The sequence below is a fragment of the Bombus vosnesenskii genome, unplaced genomic scaffold (assembly GCF_011952255.1).
Source record: "Bombus vosnesenskii isolate JDL3184/JDL3185 unplaced genomic scaffold, Bvos_JDL3184-5_v1.1 scf7180000013308, whole genome shotgun sequence".
In the NCBI taxonomy this organism is placed as follows: domain Eukaryota; kingdom Metazoa; phylum Arthropoda; class Insecta; order Hymenoptera; family Apidae; genus Bombus; species Bombus vosnesenskii.
Window position 1 is genome coordinate 1,217,818 of NW_022882957.1, and position 22,973 is coordinate 1,240,790.

General features: G+C 40.9%; 1 protein-coding gene across 4 annotated transcripts in view; it reads right to left on the reverse strand.

Moving 5' to 3' along the window:
- Window positions 1–22,973, reverse strand: part of LOC117234763 (tyrosine-protein phosphatase 99A-like) — a 420,704-nt gene that overhangs the window by 248,609 nt on the left and 149,122 nt on the right. For all 4 annotated transcript variants that reach the window (XM_033496276.1, XM_033496275.1, XM_033496277.1 and 1 more), the window contains exon 2: window positions 17,600–17,893. In XM_033496276.1, the coding sequence (XP_033352167.1) occupies window positions 17,600–17,893 (294 nt within the window). The remainder of the gene's footprint in view (window positions 1–17,599; window positions 17,894–22,973) is intronic.

Sequence of the window (22,973 nt, forward strand, 5' to 3'; positions counted from 1 at the left end):
GGGCATAGTTGAGGAAATAATGAATCCAGCCGGCTAGGTGCACACTCGGTTACGCGTCGTTATAAATTACAAGGGAACTTTAGAGATTAACCCGAAACCGTGGCGCAACCGATGACTTATTACGCTCCGCTTTGGCCAGCAACGGTTGCGTGGATCGAACATGAGGAAGTAACAGGTGAACGTCGATCAAACGGGTAATAATCCGTGCACAGAGTTCACGTTCTTATTCGGAAGGACTTGACCGATGCTCGACGATCGGTGAGTTTGTTTGCGCCGTCACGTTTGTTCCACACGAAGCAAAGCGATACGATTGCGTTTAACAGACAGGATCGTTTCGTACATAGTAACATTCCAGCCTCTGGAACGTTAGTTAATTACTGATCGATTGGAACTAATTGCTGTCGCTTGGTTAATGCCTCAATTAAAAGGGTACGAACGGATAAAAGGGGAGACAGTGGAAAAAGAAAGCGCATCTCCGCTGGTATCTATCGAATTTCTCGGGGACACGTTTCTTGCATGTAGCCCGCTATCTCTCCAGCCCAATGTTCGAATGGTTGGGGAATCAACTTCCGTATACCATTTATTTCTTATTCGCACGGTCCAACGATCGGCCACCCCATTAATTCTTCCCTGTTCGACTCATACCTCTTTCTTCGCATTCATTCCGTTCATTTGCATGTATCGGGGCTCGTTCCGATCGATAGTCACTATCCTTCGGTCGGATCATCCGATTTGCTCGCTGACCCTTACCCGAGGACTGATGGGAACAGTTTTAATTTCGTTTTGCCGTGACAAATTGTCGAAACGAAACTACCCTTGACAACTGACCCGCTAATCCTCCCATTAACTCGGACTCGTGCATAAGTAATTATTCGTTCTTGCTTCTTTTTCTTGTGTACTTCCTTACTGTCGTCATATCGAACTCGTAATTACGTAGAATTACGAATTTAAGGTTGGTACTTGGTTAATAAGCGCGAGGAAAGCGTGTGTTTATTAGTATTAAATATTATATTAAATGTTAAGGATGATAAAATTTATCGTTCATTCAAATTCATCGTGCATTACGTGCAATTCAAAATATGAGGTTCTAGTCTCGTATCAATCGACACTTATATTACATCGTGCTCCTCTCCTTTAGAAATGACTATTCTATCCTACTTTTATGTATCTTGTTGCATGTAACGCGCATCACCGATTCTTTGGAATCAGACTGGATACTGAAATTACATTAGACAAAACTATATTTTCTCGTGAGATAAAAGATTGTCTTAAATGTGTTTATTCCCAAATTGGCTATCACGTAGCCGAACGTAGCCTTTTTATGTCAAACTGAATAATAATATAATAAGATTACCTTCCATATATTTTCCACATATTTTCATTACTGATAAAATACACATGTACAAATTAGTCAGCTACATGTACAGATAACTGTAAGATCTCTCACTGTTCTATAAACCTATATTTTTTTATTATTATTTAATTTGTACTTTACAATTTATCCAGCTGGACATTTGGTAAATTTTTCTAGCTTAATTGCTAAATAACATGTGGATGGTTACTCCCAGCGGGATACCATGTTCGAGTAAACCTATATAAGCACACATACACAACACAGTCATGAATAAGCCTACAATAAAGTTTCAAATCATCCGCTTGATTTCCTATCAAACGTAGAACGTCAAAGCTCTGCTAATCAGTATACTCGGCAAAGAAAGATTCGACAGGCTCGATACTGCGAGTGGTATCGCGATATGGCGAACACGCCCCATGTATACGGAACAGATCGAGTACGGGCTTGGGTAATTGGTTTTCCAGGAAAAGCAGTTTTGTCTGGTTGCCGAGTAGACAAGAGGCAGAACGCGACAAAGGTAACGGCCAAGTGTCACGAGACACTGGCGGCTAAAAGAAAAATTCGCTCCTTGTTACTGACGGTTGCCAGATTGCTCCTTGATCCATCGAGTAACGAACGATATGCTAATTTAGGATCGCAAGTAGCACGCCACTCGAACACCAAGTTCTCGAGAACTCTTCGAATAGTCGCGTGCACTTTCGTGCAAGGCAACAGCTTGTCTAGCGGTTCGCGAAACGATTATATGTTCAGGAAATCTACACCAACAGCGTTAGCGATTATCCAAGGGTCTCGTTAAATATCCAACTGTCAAGGATCTTCCTGGTCTCTTTTCAATAGCAACGACGAGTGGTCTATTGACAGATCCAGCATTAGGAACGTGGATGCTATGCGTTCGCTCGAGAGGATGCAGCAGGACGTATCCAAGATGAATGATGTTTGCGGCGATGGAAGTATTCTGCGTGTTAGGGTTGTCTGTCATGTCTGAATATCGCATAACCGCGTCGTTGAAATGTCTATTCTAACTGTTCGAAGGACCATCCAAGTAGACGAAGTAATTTTGCTTGTTTGAGTAACTCTGTTTGAGAAATCTGTAGTTATACTACTATTATGTTGTTTAAAACTTTTCTGCACTCTATTCTATGTTCTATTAGAAACTCTGTTTAATTGTAGATGTCGAGGGTTTTCAAGACCTTGTGTTCGCGTTTCCATTATATCTTTAGTGCGTTCCGTCTCTCGAACAGAGACCCTTTACTACGGAGTTGATAGCGGTTTGGTCAGCCATCGGTTGGTAGAAGTTTTCCACAGGATTTGAATTTGGCGTGAGAACTGTATGTGACTGGTCATCGTCACATAGGAAACTTTGGCAATTCCACGACTCGTTACATTTATTTTCTATTGAAACACAGAAGAGATGAGAAAGGTAAGAAAGGTAAAAATACATTTTAAATCTGACAAATTACCAAATCTGACACATTCTAAGATCCGACACATGCCATTTCATTATCAGCATCCAGATAATAGAAAATCTAAATTCTAACTCATTACAATAGCAATCGTTTCTAACTCGAACTAAAGTAAAATATAACGCTATATCGATTGGTATGTGCAAAGTTACGAGAAAGATAAAAAGGACATCAAAGTTTGGAAAGCAGAATTTAGATAATTAGACGAGGATTAATGAAAGTTTCGAACAGAAACGACTTTCTCCTCCTCTTGGTGATAATTTATTCGTAAAGTGATTTCGCTAATCGCGGCATCGATCGGCTGGCAGACTTTCGTAAGTGGTAGTGTTCGAGTTTGGTCTGACTCATGAACTGTAGGTAACTTCAATCTCTGCGAAAGGTCGAGGATAAGCGGAATGTAAGTTCCGTGCGAGAGTAACAGCCGGATTCTCTTACGCGGAATTCTAGGTTAGCATTTTTGCGAGTGGGAAAAGCGAAACTGGCGCGCACGGTGGTCCGTTCCGCGGACGTTATAGTACGAAAATCGAGATTCGTAAAACGCGTTGGCCACGTTCCAAAAAGAAGGACGCAAAGTGTCGGTTCACGAGATGTATCTTGGAGCGATATTAAAGCTCCGTTAGGCTGTTTGCGTGTCTTCAAAATTTCTGATCTTTCAATTTCGCTTCGTGGAATATTCGAGTGAACTTTGTTCGTGTAAAAACATCGTCGTGATTCGTTCTGAAGAATCCGTCGGACATGTAAAAATTTAAACGCATGTACCGATTAAAACTGTGTCCGTAAGTTCACCAAAAATGTTACTTTGGATAATTTGAACGAATCTTTCGAACGCCAAGTCGATCAACTCCGTTTTCGTACATTTTTACAGAATTAGCGTTGAATTTTTTTGCAACAAATGACTTTCTCCCATAAGATTATTTATCCGAGATCTATTTACAGTATTTACTATAGAAGAATGAAAAAAATACTAGACACTAATTGTACGTCATGTATCGTATGACTGCTCGCATGAAAAGTGAAAGTTTGTCTCTTAAAAATAGCAATTGTGCAAACCATGTCATAAGCCATATAGATGAAAACCTTAACGAGAAAACGTGTGACTAAACGAGCAACGAAATCGTTTGGCGTTAACGAAGGATACCCCAGTTGAGAAAGAGGGAAAGTAAGGTGGATGAGTTTGATGTAACGACGAGGTAGCGTTTATTCATATCAACTCGATAAGCAAGACGAAAGCGGCAGAGGCGGCTTCATTTTCGTTGAACCCGAACTTTATCCGGTTACGAGGCTGCAGACGACAGTTATACAGTCGAAATGGGACTCTTGACTAACCTGGGTTTTACTTACGCTGAATTTCCCAACTCAGGGTTCCCTGTCCGTGATTCCATTTTCTTCATTCTACAGTCCCGCTAGACGAATTTTCGACGCACTTCAACCTTACACACGCGTGTCAGTGCGCCTAAATGCAGATATTACTTGGGTGTAGACTCGAATGTACGGGCTGGTTCAAGGTAAATACAGAATCGTGAAGAAATTGGGAGGATATTTTGAAATTAATTTTCCTGGGAATCCTTTTAGAGTTATATAAAGATTATATTATAAAATAGCGTGATATTTATTAAGTAAAACATTCTGCCGATAATAGTATATCGGATCTTTTTAAACAGACTGCGCAATTTGATAAATATAAAATTAAGATTAATTTACATAGCCCTTTAAAAGTTAGTTGTTAGTGAAAATGACAGAGAAAAATGACAGTTCTTCCCGATAAAGTACCATCAAACATGAGTTGCCCCATATACATCGATATAGAGTAGCCATAAATATATGGAAGCGGTCGTATATACGTTTTCGTGTTACACACATATCCTGGCATCTGTCGTCGTGCTGGCAGCAACATCCTCTTCAGGCTTGAATTCAATTGGTCCCCAGGGATACGGCCGCAATTCGCGAGCACACGTTCATCCACGCTAACACACGCTTACATCGACGACATATTTTCGAAGCGTGAGTCCTTTCAACCGGTTGACAAATGATCTGGCGCCTCCAGGAAACGAACTAAACGGCGAACTATTCCGAACATGCGACAAACTAATCGGAAACTGCCATCGGATTAAGAAGATTCGCAAGAGCTCGACTGTTTTTTTTAAAAATGTATGTCTAGTCGCACTAAACTGTAAATTATCACAAGAGTCTGCAAGTCGTCAAAGTGGCAAAGTGATTTACAGATCGTTCGACCTTTATTGAAGATTCTAAAGCGAAGATATCTTGGAGATAAGCAGAAAGAATAATTCTAATTTCCAAGCAACAAGTTATCATTACATTCTTGGTACAACTTTCAGAATCAACCCTTGATCTCAACATCCGCTAATCCTAGTTTAAAAAGTCTATCAACAAAACTTCGCATCAACCAATAGAAAGAATCCATTATTTATAAAGATGAGTATATAGATAAAGCAAGAAAACGAGACAAATTCTAATAAATATACTACAAAATGCAAATTTATATTTCTATGGACACAACTAAAAGGCTATAACTTAAAAGGAAATTTGTTTTATCTATTAAAAGTTGTAGAATATCTACTTTGAATATTTTACATATTTTTGCATACGATATGCATTCTGTGCATTTGTACATCTTTAAATTTTGCACGAATGTACATAAATCCGTAATCTACTGATATCGTTGAAGGAACACACGCGTCACATATGAAAATTCATATATATATCTACGGTCCAATTATAGCTGATTAATAAACCATGTATATTTCAACGTCATTCGTCAATGTGTTACCTCAGTTTTTTAACCGAATCTCTTTGATTAACGCGACAAACGTTAAATCAAACGCATGCTAAATCATCCTTGCGACTTCGCGAAATTCAATTAAGGGATCATGGTAATGGGATCGGTAGCGCGCCTAGGGTTTTCCTCTCGAGACTGTCATCGTCGTGTGGAAGTATTCTTGGAAGTTGCGCCTATTTTGTCAAGAACGTACAATATATCGAATTCGCGGCGAGAAATTTACAAATAGTTCTGCCGATGTTTACGGTGTGCAGTGAGAAATACTCGAGCGACTCGAATTACCGAAATTCGATAGCCGCAAGCCTGCGGGCGAGGAGATTTGTTGCAATTGCGAGCAACTGTACCGTAGCGAACACCGACTCGACGCTTTTTCCCTGGTTTCAACGCGATGACTGTTGGGGATGAGGAGTCCGCGGATGGGGTGTTGCGCGAGTGTGCCTGGTTTGCAGTTGTGGATTTACTATAGAAAAAAGCCTTTAATCCCAGAGGAATTGTCCTGATATATGTTGCTGCAGTGTGTGCACCATCTCGAATGATCTATTGAACTGCAAGGCCAGAGAAAGAAAGTCAATCGAATTAATAACACTTGATGTGCTGTTTATTTTGTACACGATTTATGAGTTCACTCGATTAAAATCTATGACTAATTGACTTTTTGCAAAAAAATTAAAGTATAACTCAAGTGTCTTTGACCGAGGGATACGTTGATTGAATGCATAGGTCTTAGCATACTTTGATGTAAGAAGAACGACAACAGTATTCGTATTTGTGTCAGATGGACGAGATTCTGAGATACTATGAAATTTTCTGCAGGTCTGATTTTGTTCGTCGTATTATTTCAAGTAAATACGCCTTTCGAAAATTCTTGGTTTCTGACACTCTTACTGCTGAGAAGGGAAGATGCGAAGACACGAACTTAACACTTTCTGTTAATCCCTGTGAGATTAATGAAACAATGAAGATGAAATTATTTTTAGAAAGGCTGCTACATTTTTATAACTCTTTGCATCATTCTTTATATCGTTATATTATATCACTGAATCTACTAAATATACGATTTCATCAGTTTAAAAATTGCGCTTAACCTATTTTTTTTAAGTTTGAGTGAATCCTGATTATCCATATTATCGTATCTATTATTCTGATCATCTAAGAAAAACAAAATTGAAGAAATAAAATGTTCCCGGTATCTAGAAAACACATGACGATTCTAATATTGGAGCTGTTTTAAAAATAACGTGCCGGCTCGACCACAGTATAACCAAACACCAAATACATGCTCAACTTCTAAAAGGAGAATTCATGATTGTTTGTTCCAAGTTTCCTCTCGAATCTCTATGTTCTATCACATTGTACAAGAAATTCCAAGAGCAAGCCAGCGTCTGCAGGTTCATTGTCCACCAGCGAGAACAAGCAAAAAACGCCATTCAAAAGTTAAAGTCTAAAGTGGAGGCGGGAGTCGGCGATGTTCCAGTCATTTGAGGTTGCGAATAGTTGTAAGATTCGTTGATACCAGAGGATGGACGACAGAAAGGAAGAATAAGGAGGATGGCAGCGAAGTGAGAGGGGTGGAAAGTACGACGGGACTCGATGCTCGACGTTTCTTCAAGCTGACAATAACGTCTGGAAGACAGGTAGCGGAGTAATCTCGAGAAGGGGAAATTTTATTTGCTCCGTCAGGATGGTCTTTCCCTTTTGGCTCCATATATTTCGAACTCGTCGCTCCAGTTATCTGACCTACCTACGAATACGAATACGTTTTGCTATGCGGCTCGTATATCGTCAAATATAGTCAGATACATAGGCGATGGAGTACGTTTAAAGATTCGTGTATTATTCCTGAATGGATGGTCGAATGTATCGTAGACTGACGAGTTATCAGATTATAAATATTCCTAGTTATTCTATAGATGAATATTGTTGATACGAAGAACGTTGATGAAACCAGACGTTGTACAAGTAAATGTAGTAATGAATAATTGTCGGTATGAAATTTGTATGAGAATGAAATGAATAATTGACAACGATTGAAGAACCCACACGATCAAAAATCCGTTACGCTTAATTATCGTACCTATCTTAAAAGCAATCCATTTTGTAATAAACTGATATAAATGTACAAAGGCTCGATATAAATCGTATTTTCTCAGCATGGAATCTAGCAAAGACTAACATAGAAAAATGGTCAAGTATGTATCAATCTTTCAATAACATGTTCCTTATAAAGACTGCTATCTTAGGTTCTATTTAATCCGTTCGTAAATCATACTCCAAAAATATAACCGCAACTGGTCGTCGACCAGTGAAACGAATAAAGTTACCTGCACGCGCGGCAGTAAATAAAGTCAACGATAAATCCGTCGTTAAACCGCTTACACGCGTGATGTACATACATGCCATTAACTCGATCGCCAAGTCAGAAGCTTTGATTACAGAGATTCGTCGTGCAATTTCCGCGACTAGGAATCGTGTCAAAAAGAACTCGAATACGCCCTAGAATTGTCACTACAAAGACGAAGACGTTGGTAAAGAAAAAGGAAAGAAAAGGGGGTGGGTGTAGAGATGGGTGGGTGTAGAGATGGGTGGGTGTAGAGATGGGTGGGTTGCGATGGTGGAAAGACGATGGGACGGCTTTCCTGGCAAGATACAAAGAGACATTTTATTTGCCCCGTCGCAGAGGGACGCAATCCCTCTTGCTCGTCATGGCGTCTTCCTTCTATCGGTGTCTCTCTCTACTGCTTTTCACTTTCCTCCTCTCGTCGAGCAGCTGTTCCATTTACTCTTTGCAACTGACGCGGAGGGGATCGTTTTCGACGCTTTATTCCTCCATTTACAGCGAGCTTTCCTGCGAGCTATCTGCAGCGCGATATTCCTCCTAAATCTTTTCATTTGCTCTAATTATATATCGTTTGTTCCATACTCGCATACTCGCTTTAAGCGTGAAAGTTACACGATGAAAGAAAACAGCTATGATTATTTAGACGCGTTTCAGGTAACCGTGAAACATTCAATACCTTTCAACGTAACCGTGGCAGTTTCGAAATCCTGACTTCAGCCGTTTTACTGTCGACGAAGTTCTTGGCGCCATGTCTTCAAGGATAGCGCTACTTCTTGTTGGAAGTGTTCTTGTTGCGAACTTCCTCTCTGAAAGCTTCTTACCCTTTCACCGAAGTAGAGGATGCCCCGTTGCGATCATAGGCGTAACAAAATGGTCTTTAATGAGTTGTTGTTCTTGCAAATTGCGCTCACAATGTCTTCGGGAGTTACAGGGGCTTCAGGCAACCCGATTAACCCTCGCCACCCGATGATCGAGTCATTGTACATGCAGATATTTTTCGAATTATTGCCAAAACAATTATCAATTGATTTTTCGTGATTTTGAAAATCGTAGAATAACTTTTTATAAGCAAGTAGTAAATCCTACAGAATATAGAAAAAGATCCTGGAATACCCTAGATGTTATACATGCGATGGGAATGGTAATAAATATCGCAAACGATTGTAATAAAAATAAATATTATGTGGTAGATATACTGGTACAGGTGTACAATATATATGAATATTATTTATTTAAAAAAATTTTATTTATTTACAATTTCCAAATTTAGTATCCCCTTCTCCAAAATGTTTCCTATTACGTATACAATACATTTATAAAAATTTCCTGTCTCCTGAATAGTTTCGTTTCATTTTTGTAAAAATTAGATAAGTTTGGCTCAACTTAAACGAAATCCTTATGATTCGGCCAGTGTTCATCGGTATCCGCACCCTCAGGGTTAAAATCAACACTCGTCGTTCGATTTATCGTTTTTCGAGAAAATCACACGCTTTTGCGAATGGTGGAAAAAGAAGTAGCCGTCCCAGGGGGACGAATCGACACAAACAATACCGTAGGCGCGTTCATCATGCAAAGATCCGACGCGTCTGGAGGCGGTCGTTATCCGAAGAATAATCGCGGCTCGTTAGGCGCCACCGAGATTTCGCGGTATTTCTTCCTTCGTTATATTCTGGTTTTCTCTCTCTTTTCTTTTCTCCCTCCGTTCGTTCCTTGTCTAGACTGTCTCTCCGTATTACTATCCCAGCGTAGCATAGTCTGTCATGCATATGAATGAAATGATTTCGCCACGAGTCGAAAAAACTATAGCGCTGTTAAACGACTGCCGTTTATTCATAGCCCGGCTCGCTGAACACCGGATTCCGATGCAGTAAACCAGCGGCATGATAATTCCAGTCTGCTTTGTGCGTCTGGGAAGAATGGATTCCACGAGCATCCGCTCTTTTCTCTCGAACACCCCCTTGAACCGAGACGCGTTTGCTACATTACCGTGTCAAAGCGCGAATAAACGATACCGCGGATTGTTTCATGAATCCTCGATGGATGGAGGATTAGAAACGAAACGGGAGAGAATTCGTGTATTTTCAAACGGTCGTTAAAGTGGACGTATTGTATTTCCTTGCGTGGAGTTTATTATGAGTGATGAATTATTAATTGTTTATCGAGGATATTAAATGACGGTGAACGAATAACATATTATAATAAACTAATACTCTATAATTTAAAGGGCTCTGATAGTAATTATGACGCTCGACAGGCTCGTTTTTTTCTTATCTATCAACAAAATAATTATAACTTACACCGTTATTCGGATTCATAGTGAATCATTCAACAGTCTCTTATTCTGGGATAGACGAACGAAATTATACTAAAGCAACTAGCACAATATCCAGATACTATTCAAGTTGAATAATCAGTATCAAAAGTTCGTTTATCCTGGGGTAAATTATATCTCGAATAGATTGTGCCAAAAATAAAAACCAGAAATATAAATTCCTTTCGTAAAAATAAATTGTTCGGATTTAATAACAAGTTACAAAAAATAGAACAGTAGAGAAAGAATGGAATAATAGAGTAACAGCAAGAATGTACATATTCTGAAAAGTATAATAATTAATGCACAGCCCTTTTGCCTCGTTCACTCCTATGCTACATTCTTGGCAGTTCTTTTTCTCCCGCACTAGAATTCAACTGGAAACTTTTTCTAATGTACTGTACGGAGCTGAAAAGATGTCTAGCGGAACAGCGCAAGAACAAGGGAAGTGGTACTGCTCTTTATCGTTCACGGTCGCGTGCTGTTACATTGTTTTATCGATATATGCGAAACTTTCGGCCAATACACGCGTTTATCTTTTCGATTGTATTGGATCTATATAAAATAACCAATCAGACTCGCATTGCTTACTATGGTTTTCTTACTAGCTCCGCGCTGTACTCGGGTTCATTCTCGTGCATTTTGCTTCCTCTTTCACGTTCACTTAAAATTGCGATACGACAGTTGCGATACGATAAACGTTCGATCATAGCTATATCGTAACAGTGTTATCCGCTAGATATTGCATTGCTTGCGAATGGAAAAAGATTCGAGTAACTCCATCATTGTGCCGATAAAAAGTATCAAAATCCGTCAAGCCTGGCTCCTTTATCGACCTTTCCATCACCAACGGATCGCGATTTTTGGACGAGCTTGATTTACGAGCTACGCGCGTCGATATCATCGTTTCAGTTGATTTAATAGAATTTCTCAATCGTGGCGTCAGGCAAAAAAGGCAGGACGCTGAAAAAGTGAGAACAGTCACAGAGAAAGGAAACAAAAACCCGACGCGGGACCGTATACACGAGGGAGAAAGAGAGACAGAGAGATAAAGAGAGACAGAGAGATAAAGAGAGAGAGAGAGAGAAAGGGAGGGAGAGAGAGAGAGAGAGATCGAATTTGAAACCGCGGGGCACTGTTTCACTTCGGCCAACAATCCTTGTTCGTTGCGAGACACGTTTTTCACCCATTGTCGCTCTGTTACTGTTGGGAGTCGTAAATGCGGAGACAAAGTGCATCGAATCGGGTCGTGCATACAGGGCCCCGTAAAACCCGATAAATAGAGCTGAGTGGGTACCACGTTCACTTGACTACGCTACGATCTTGTCGACGCTTATTTGAAAAGACACATTGCAGTGATCTTTGTATTAGTGACGACGCGAGGGATATCACACACTCCTCGATATTCTTATTAAACATGCTCAGTGTTAATAACTTTTACTCCTGTTTTTATAATACGTTTTTCCGTTTCGATAAATGTGCGCTTTTGTAAGGTGGAGGAGTTCTAAAAGAGATTTATGTTTAATTACGGACCAGGTAGAATTTACTTCGATAAAACAGATGGATAGCGATACGTGTTATCAAGTTGCACCTTTCTACGTTCCCTGTTATTATGAATGCATGCAAGTATCGATTGAATTAGAAAAATCACTTTCACGATTTAGTCGATTTAAACAGATTCAACCCTATTTTGATCGAAAATCGTCTATGACCTATATATATTATCCGCTGCATAATGTCCTTTCTCCCTAATCTTCAATCCTCACTGTGAAAACCACGATCGAGAAGCCTGTCGTGTTTCGTCTATTCCACATGACATACCACGAAAGAATGTAGAACGCGGAATAAAGTTAGATGAACTTTCGATCTTCGAGGGCCTACATTTTCCTGCATGTGTGAGCTGTTCGCCCATACGCGTCCCATGAGCATCGACAAAAGGAGAAAACATTTATTCAATTTCGACGTTGGCCCAGAGTTCGTGCAGTCCTTTGAAGATTAACGAGACCGGCCTAGAAGCCCCTTCCATATTCAATCGGGCTCCTTTCTTTGCCTGTACACGCTGTTCGCGCTCCGAAACCACATCCCAACGAATTCGAACCATTTCCCTGGAAAACGTAGTTATCTTCGCTGGGTTCCGGGCACCGATATAGAGGACAAGGTGGGGGAAAGGGAGTCGAACACTGGGCTAGAGGCTGGGTGGTGTGCGCTATTCAGAGAAATAAGGGGGTGGGGGAGAAACGGGGAAAACAAAGGTACAGCTCGTGTGAGGTGGAGTAAAAGCGGTGATCGTTATCAAGGCGCTCTCTTGACTGCCTTTGTACCTCCACTTTCTTCTCTCGTTTGCTCTTTCGTCGATCTTCTTTCTCGATCCACTCGATCCACGAGTCTTCGTCTCCCTGTCTCTCCGTTAATTTTTACGTGAAACGAACCTTGAAAGTCGACGAGCGGCCCTGCGCTTCCCCATGTCACGAACAGCGTTCGGGATTTCAACGGCACAAACAGCAAGTCGAAACAACAAGTCTGCCTATCACTTTGGCAACATAAACTTATCTCACGGGTAATCCTGTTCCCAAGTTATAATCGCGTTGATGTTTCCGATCATTCCTTGGACAGGTTGAACCGTTACAAGTGCACAATGGTTAATATTTCGGCTTAATATTTCGTTGAGAAGTTTGACGTGTTACTGTTTGATTAATTGCCAACGATGTTTCAAATTTTGATGGTAACTTTTAATTATGAGGACCACTTTCTCCATGCTATAATTGATCGTCTTACGTGGATTTTGTTTACCTATTGATTGATACGTACTCCTTGTATTTGGAAGTATCAGTGGATCAAGACGAGGATATCGAGAGTTTATTCTAAAATATCGACAACAAATGTGAAGCCATTTTTAGAATTTCTAGTTCGTGGAGATCGACACGCATGGAACCAAGTAAAAATTTGTCTACGTTTGTTAAGTGTTGTTATATCTGTAATATCTTGAATCTTGAAGCACGTTTAAACTTTAAACGTATCGCTATTCGAAACGATGCATTTGCACGAACTCCCTTGATTGTTTTCGTGAATGGTATTCGCCTCTAAAGTGGCGTCTTCGCTTTCCAACGTGCTCTGGCAATATTTTAAAATTCCATCGCCTTTATGAAATCAGACATTCCTAACAGTGGACTGTCGACGAGTTGCAGAAGTTTTTGAGCGAGCTACTTCGATTGAGATGGAAATGAGACATAATGAACGAGGTAACTGTCGTTATTACATTACGAAACGGTTTTACGAGTTCTTGTTTCTCGGTAAATGAAGAGGTAGCAGAAAATACGATGAATCATCGTAGACGTTGTAAATTCGGTAAATTCCTTCATCTTAAAGAACGATTTCAGTATTCAGCAGGCACTTGTAAAACGCGGATGTCACCTTGAATCTCATTGAAAGTAACGTTTTACGGTTCGTATAAACAATATGAATTTCAATGAGTTCGTCGAGTTGGCACAAAGTTCGGACAATTATTCACCATGTAACATCGTTGGATCTGGCTGCATAACAAATAAAAGGAGAAGAAGATTCTTTGGTAGACGAGACTCGAAACGAGGACATCGACGTCACGAGGCGTACGACGCGGAGAATTTTCAAAGCTCGAATATCGCTTCTGCCTGGCACAGAGTCCCTTTGGTGAATTTGATTTAACTTCCAGAAAATCTGCTTGAAAAATCACAGAAAACCGTTCCATTTCGCGAAGCTTTTACGCCGATCTTAAAGAGGCTCAACTTTTCCAGCCGTCCAAATAATCATCCGACTTTCGAGCCGGCACCAAAGACATCGACACTTAACCGTCTGCTCTGTTATATCATCTACCTTCGCTACGTACGTTTCATAGAAGTTTTAAATAGAAAGAGAGTCATAAAATGCAAAGTTCTACCCATGCTTCGAACGACAAAAACGAAAGAAGAATATAGGGGACGTAACAAAGCTTTAAAAGTAGAATTAATTTCCAAAGTGGAAGGTCCCGAAAATGGAAATCCGTGGCTGTATTTATAATGGAACCGGGTTATCGATCGAAACATTCGTTCGTCCCAGTGGCGCCTAATCGTAATTTCAAGAAAGATCCACGTAAGATTCACGTAAAACTCACGTCGACATGAAAAGAAAATTCGCCTCGTCGCGTCGCATCGCGTTGGATCTACTAAAGGGTTTTCGCAATGATGGAAAAGTCAAACAGAAATAGGCGCCGCGCGAGCAAGTTCGAAAGAAGTTCGCGGAAAAATCAAGGAGAACGGAAGTCTTCTGGGAAACGAGGCGTCACGAAACCGCACCCGCCACGGATTCCAGAAATATTCATTTTAATGGTTGATATAACGCGGATATTGGTTACCGTCGAAACGGTACGTGTCCGGAATTCCGGACACTATCACACGCCGCGCGGAATATACGATATAAAAGGCGGTATTTGAAATCGGGATCGAGCGAAAGCGAAATATCCCTCTGAATGTTCGCCGACTATCGCTGCCCGTTTACCTGTCAAACGCGAACTTTCATCCACGACGATTAACTCCGTCGACAAAGAAAGTTTATTCTTTCGTTTTACTGTTTCCCGCGCGACTCAGTTGCTACTGTAGTTACTAAACTTTACATAAACGCCATGAGAATGTTTTTCACTCTTTTACCACTTGACTTTTTAAGTAAAAAGGAAAAAAAGAAACGGTTGATTAATCCGTATGACCCAGAAGAACGTTGCTTGTGTTGCACAATGCGATTTGCAATATCTTGCTTATCAAAGGAGAGAATTAACTTGGCATTTTTTAGGAAAAATCCAGTTTCTGTTTAACGATTGTTTAACATGAAAATAATCGTTAAATACCGAATCGTTAAATACATAGTTAACGAATCTGTCAGAATGACGGATTTCAATTTCCTCTCTTTTTCAATTACCGGGTATATGCAGATGTTTTTGATAAAATTGATATGAACTTTTATTGAAATATGAATATATTCTGTCGTTTTATTTTCCTCATACAATTTTAATTAGAATTATTTATATAGTGTGCAGTTGCGTACACACGAGGGACCTAAAATAATTATTTCGAAAATTGAATAAAGTCGCGTGAATATGAATGACGTGTTTTTAAAACGCTTTTGTCAAAAGATCGGAAAATGTTTGAATTGGAGAACGTATTATTGGAAACAAGTAAAGTTAAAAGTATGAAATTAATTCACACATTCAACGCTTCAATGAGTGCTATAAAAAAATGTATGATTACTCTAACCAATTCAAGAGAGAAACGATGAAAGCATCGCGTCGCTAATCATCCACGAAAATGTCGTTAGTTTGCCGGATACAGGCAATGGAAGGAAGAATCTCGGGGAAAATATTGAATTTATTTTTTTCGAAGCAGTTCGTTTCAACCACGGCGAACTTCTTATTCAAATGGAGTCGCGGATCGTGCATTGAATGCAAATGACCGAGACATAACGCGATAGGGGCTCCGGTTTCTCTTTTTCTCCCTCTGTCTTTCTGAGTAAGAGATGCACGCGCGCGCGCGTGCGAAACTTTCAGCCAAGTTATGCGGGGCGAAGTTTTAACGAGAACTCCCACGATTCCGACGCCTATGGGACGCTCGGAAAAGTTAGCTTTTGACGCGGTAGGTAGCACGTGACGAATTCAAATCAGCCGTAAATACTTACGGCAAACATACCGCGACAAGTGAAGGGAAACTCACGTGTAAAATAAAACATTAGAAGGGCAACGAGATAGTTAGGAAGAATGTTATCGCGTTATCCCTCTCCTTCGTTCTCTCTTCCGCGTCCACGTTTATCTCTTTTCTCCTTTAGTCGACATCGCGAACTTCGTGCAAACTTGGACTACTTTCCCATCCAGTTTGGTAAACACAAATTGCTAGACGTTGGCGCACGAACGAAAATCATTACGCGGCGGAAAAAGGATCGATTAATTTCCCTACATGATATGTTCGACGAAAGGACGAGCACGGAACTATGGTCGTTCGCTAGGTTTTAGGCACCGTTAGCTTGCAAGTCGGATGGTTCCATCAAACTACAGAGAGTACACTAACTATAGGATTTTTAGTTTCCAACACGGTTCAAAGGGAGGAACGATCGATGCGCAACTCGCAGAGAATTCCCAGTGGTCCCAGGGCTCCTTCTGTGCACAGTTACCGGCTAAAAGCAACATAGCTGCCCCGGGAAAGTTTTCTTCATTTTTAACAACACCGAGAAACAGAAGAAACGCATTCGAAAGTTGGAAACGTCTTTGGCGCTTACTCGTGACTCTCGGCCAGTCTCAGGATTGGAAAAAAAAAATTTCTTAGCCAAAGAACCGTCCCTTCCTCGGTGGATAAACGATTTATCGATGCGTCCTTGTCGGGCGTAGTAACTCGAACGTAATGGCGAAAGATCCGAAAGCTTTCGAACGGTCGATGTACAATTTCGATGCTCGTTCGCCAGAGTTTCCTCGATTATCCGAACGACGATGTAAATTGCCTTTACATTACGCCGGAAATTTAGCCCCGCTGGCTCGCAAGTTTATCCAATATCGTTGAAGGAACGAGGGATTGAAGTTGCCAGGAGCTCGGTTACCGCACGGCTGAACGGCGCGCCTTGCAAGACTCGAAAATTGCCTTCGTTAGTTACCCGACCACTCTTTCGATGGCCCCCTTTAAAATAATAAGACTTGCAAAATTTGCCACGGTGCATGACCCGACCACGTTCCGCTTACATAATTCCTCAGAATCGTTCAATTTCAGCCAGTTCACATTGTTTCACGACAAATATTCTATTTTCTAGCTTTTACGCGAGATCCAGAAAAAAAAGACAGATGAACGTTTTTTCACTGCAATGTTGGATTGGATCGTCAGAATTTTATAAATGGGTACGTACATGCGAATCATGGTTTCAAAAGGGCCGAGAAGAATTATAGAGCGCCAAGGTTAAAACGCAAATATACTGACCCATTTGGTCCGTTTGGCGCGGTGCCAAGCGACGAGGTACGCGAGACCAGGTTAATTTTTAATTTACTCGCGAGAGAGGGACAATCCTGACAGATTAAATCGAGAGACTCGGCAGGATTTGTCGTGATTATTTTTACGATGGCCAAGTGTGGCTCAATGTACGGCAATTTCGATCGTTACAAGCTCAATTTTTCCATGCACAGAAAAGGAACAGGCTCCATTTTATGCCAATTTAATTTATTTCCACTCATGACGGTATTTCAATCGACGTTTGATAATCTTCGTGAAACGATTTCTATGTCGCGCAAAACCGTATCAAAGCGAAATCGAGTAGACTGACGTGAAACGTAAAGAAACACTAAAAAGGAATGAACACTCACCATGAACTATTAGACTGATAACAGCCTCCGGCATGCTGCGGCTGTTCACCAAGCAAGTGTACTCTCCGGTGTCCTGTGCGGTGACCGGATGGAACTGGAGCGCGTAGTTTTTCAACGACAACGACACCCTGTTCTGATGGTTCCATACGATGGTAGTGTTGCTGCTGTACTCAAGCAGCTGCATGCTGTTAACCCTCCATTCGAGCATCAGTATGAGAGAATTCTCTGTCACTCCTGGACAATTCAGCGTCACGTTTTTCCCAGCCTCGACGACCATCTCTCCCACCATGGAATCTGGAAACAGAGACATTGTTCGTCCATCACGTCGTGGCCGTTATCGCGAGAATAAAAAACAAAGAAAGCTAACTCTATCCGTGAACTGCGAGGATCTGCACGATCGGGCTGCGTCAGGACCATTTCGCCAGAGGTCAGATAAAACGAGCTTCCTTTCCACGCTTTCTACTCTGGACGATTGTTATGGCCGTGACCAGTCGTCTCGTGTCGTTTCAAAGTTTCAACATTTCGCGAGTTCGGCAGGTATATTGATGCGACACGGTTACGTTAACGAAGTTAAGCACGGACAATGGGTTTATGCCGCTCAAAGTAATATCACATCGCGTTTCCTCGTGTAAATTAACGATGAGACGATATTTATATTTCCAGTATTTTCTATTTATTCGATTTATTTATTTATGTGAGGATCTCGCGGTACTCGAAATTTCTTAAGGATCTGAGATTGTTGTTTGAAATTTTGTAGAAGTTTGAGTGTTTGACGATGTGTACATACGATAAGTTTAGTTCTATTCTGATCGAATGACTATGGGATGCTGAAGATAGTTGTCCAGTTTTCCTATTGGTTCACTCTTCCACCGATGAGTGCGTCTATGGGACGACAATAAGGGAAGAGAAAGTGCGTACCTAAGTATAGGTATTTTGCATTGACCGAGTTTGATTTTTCCTGCACCCAGTTACCTAACTTGACTTTAAAACCACCCGACTTACAACTGTCAACCTACCATTAATTCAGACGTCACGAAACACACGATGCAAAGGTTCGACTGTTTAGATGTAACCATCTTGCAAATTTTCTCTTCCGAACAATTTGATTCTCCTTCGTTAGGACAGCAAGGCGCTACAGGACGCGTAACCAGCGACATTCGAGCAGATTAAATGCAACGAGACGGATCAAATGGCAACGACTGCACTTTCTTGAAACGGGCGCGGGCGCTAAGCGCGCTTCCGCTCGGTGTCTCTCGCGTTACGAAGCAATTTCGAGTCAAACTCCCTGGCAAAGAGTCCAATTAGCTCAACTGCTCCCTGTTTTCGGATAGTCCTTCCGACGCTGATTCTGTGCCGGTACGGAGCCCGCCAGATCTCGGAACAAAAGGGACACGCCGCGATTTGAATTTACGAGCTACGTGTTCGAATAGAGACAAGGTCAACGCTAATGCCAATCTTGCAACGACGGTAGGTTACACTAAACGATTGTATTCTTGATTCGAAATTGTACCTGGTTACGGATTTACCATGTTTAAGACGAATTACGGTGCCCTTCTATCTTGGACTTTCATTACTTCCTTTCATTGACTTACATTACTTCCACCATTCATTTTCGTTGATGACAGGCAAAAAGAGCAAATTCGATCGTAATAGCAGAATGGTGTACTGCGTTGCAAGATGATGACAAATTACGTAGTATAATGTTATTGCTGTACTGCGGATGTTTATGCAAATATGTAGGTAATTTCATGATCCCATAAAAAAGTAAGATTGCTTTAAAGACCTGTTCAGCTTTTTTAATTTTACAATAAGTAGTTTATTTGGGTCACTTTGTATGTTTACGTATATCAGCATTCTGTAGATTCTTGTACCTGCAAGTCTCTCATAAATGCACGAACGACTGTAATTTAATTATCATAGTCAAGGATACTAACCGATTTATAATCGCGAACATCTATAGCCCTATCTTCCTTTGTTCGTAATTAACTACTTTTTCAGGTTCTCGATTGTCTTCTTTCAAGTTTGCTGCATTTCACGCAAAAAGTAATACGACGCTCTTTCGTGTTGCTACTTTCAACGACTTTCATTAATGTTGATCGGTGGCGTAGCAAGAGAAAACAATTTGATCATAGCAGAAAATAAATGAAAGGATATCGTCGATATACAACTGTCGATTCCTATCTCCCTTCCCTCGTGCAGTAACTCCTCTCCCTTAAACCCTCGAGTTTCGATAACGATCCAGCTAAACATCGGTTATCTTCGATCCAGTGTGCATACTTCGATTAACCGTAGTAATCGCGGCGCGGCTACGGTCTATTATTTCTGCCCACTGTTTCCCTTGGCCCTAGTTACGCGGATTCCAACAAGAAGTCGATCAATTAACGCTATTGGAACGGCAATTTCCATATTTCTGAAGTTTCGAGGTCGTGTTCGTCGTAAGCAGAAAAGGGAACGACGAATTAAAACTCTTGCTTTTCCTCATTTTGGACCATCGTCACGAACTTCCGTCTACGGCTTTCACATTTTTCACCGCCTTCGCCGTCCGACGAAATTTCTGCGCGGTTTTTTTCATTTTTCGCGAATGGCTCGCCACGATTTCGAGCCACGGTAGCTCCATTGAATCAGCAAGCGATTTTTCCAGCGTGCGAAAAAAAGAGAGAGAAGAGAGGAAAAAGAGAGAGGTAGCGAGGTAACGGAATAGTATCGAATTGACCGAGCGGCTAGGGGGATTGGTTCGATCGCGAAATCGCGTTCTTCAAAACCGAAAGGCCGTTATGACGTGATTCACGAAACGATTCCATCTCCAATCTTTGATAAACTGGACCGTGAGCGTGCGCTGTAGCGAGCATTCGGTTCACGCGTATTCATACGTGCATAAAGTGCAACTTAGCCCGTGTCGACTCTGTAAACCCATTTCTGGTTTGTGCCGCTGTTCGCCTCTTTGTCCAACTCTCACTCCGCAACTCTATTTCTGTCTCTGTTTCTTCGTCGTACGTTCGATACTCTACACACCACTGATCGTATGTAGTATCCGTTCAATCCTCTTTTCCAGTGACGCAGACCGATTTTCGCCGGCATAGCCAGCGATCAGAGACCGCCCAATGGTTCTGCGAATTTGGTTGAACTTTGTCCATCCGACATTCTGCATCGATTCGTAGTTCTGACCGGAAGTTACGATGGAAATTACGTCGAGACGACTTTACTATAATTTCATCGGCTGCATTATAACTTTGTTACACCAATCAGCTTACTACCGCGTTTCTGCTAATCACTAAACGACCGGAATAGATCTTCCGGTTATTTCAAAGGACGATATCGAATTTCGCGTTCTTGTGATGCTCCATAGAATTTAAAGAAAATGAGAATTCCGATTTTCAGTACTTCTGCTGTTGCTGATGCATACGTTGCATTCTATCGTTATTACGGGCTTATCGGGTAACCGTATTTACGTATACACAGAGAAAGCTTTACTATGTACATGTGATATTTTTTCTTCTTTCTATGTTAATCCATACGCGTGTGTTTGCGAAAAGAATTTATTATTATAATCTACTTCCTCGGGATAGTAATTTTTCATATGTTTCGTATCAATAAAATAAAGCGAATTATTTAAATTTCTTACGGTTTAGAACGATTGTTAGTTGTCAGATTCGCTATATTCATTTACCCTTTAACGATTCCGCGCGTGCGTCTATGTCTTAGAATATATGTTAATATATGTTAAATAACGGGTCAAAAAATAATATTGAAAAGTTTCTAATCCTTTTCAAGCATCCAGCTCTAAATATGTATTTTCTCAGGAAATAAAAAATAAAAAGAATTATAAAGAATAAATCCGAGGAATACGCCGCGTATATTCCGCTTTCTACTACTTGAATCAATCCGTGCTTCAACATCGACATCCAAGAGCTCTACGTCCTATACTTCTTCTTTCATTCGAAAACCAGTTTTTCCGACATACTTTGCACGAACATCCAGAGCTATTCGGCGCCCGTGCGGACAGCTTCGGCTTTGGGTTAAACGCGTTCCTTCTCTTCCCATCTATGACCAGTTTCCGTCTTTCAACGTTCGGGGCTTTTCGTCGATTCCAGGAGAGCTATGGGAACGTGCATCGGAGAAATGATGTCCGTCCGTGCAGCTGTTCCAAGTACTGGCCGATCGAGTGAGGGAAACGAGACGATAGGGATAAAGTGTCGTATGCAGCGTGCAAGAATATCGTCCGTGCTGGGACGAACGGAATTACAGGCGCTCGTGTCGCGCGTCCATACGGACCGATCGTAAAAACTAGGAACAATTGCAGCTGGCTACGAGAGTTCCATGATTCGCTGCAGGAAAGTGTATAAAGGAAGATGAAAACACAGATGTTTCTCGCCTGATTTGAAGTTCTAGAAATATATACGCTGCTGTTTAAATATTTAAAAAAATAAACGTTCGATTAGGTCTCAGAAGTTTCGTCGCTTCTTTGCTAAAAGTTTGGTATAACATTCAATTACCGATATTTTCTCTGTAATTCTTCTTTACTTTTTAATGTCTACTTCTATGCGAAATTCACAAAATATACAGTGCAGCAAATATCCACGACTTGCTATGCTGTCGCTGCTTTTTCACCACTCTGTGAATTCACTCGAAATTTACTCTTATCAAAGATCAAATATTAACGAAGAAGGTCTGAAAACTAAAATTCCTTGAACTGAAAGAACGACACGTTTCATGTGTATTATGAACTTTAAATTGCGTATATTTTTTTGACCAAAGAATTGTTAATATGGATGATACTCTCTATGCTGTACAGAGTATTATCTTTTTTCAATATTGAAACCGATATAATAACTATCCTGAAAGCATTTAGCTAGAATATAATCCCTTCTTTCTTCTCTCAAAAAGAAACGTTTTCTCGTTTAGCTCGATTAAAATATTTCAAATGCTGTATTCACTTTCTCACTACGCAATTATTCCAGATAGCAATTTCTTTCCATGCTCATATAAATGATGTAGATCGCTCGCTGTACTCTGCTTAAGAAAAAGACGATCATTGCATACGTTAAAACGGTCGGATAAAATTTCTAGCTGGTTGGAGATCCGAAAGAAAGCGAATCACGCTAAATCCCTTTCCGAAGGAAGGAGTGCAGAGTCGGGCTTGACGTGCGTTTTCTTGTTTACTCCAAACCAAATTACGACGCGTAAAGGGATTTCCTTTAGTCGACGTGGTTCGCGAATAGCGAGGAAACGTTTGAAATTCAAGCGGTCGTGTCATAACCTTCCCTTAACTCGAAGCAGTTCAAACGGATAGAAACGCATTCAAGCAAGGCGCACAAAGAAGTATATTAAACGATCCGAGTGAATCGAGACTGTGCCTCCATTATCAGGAAGTCGA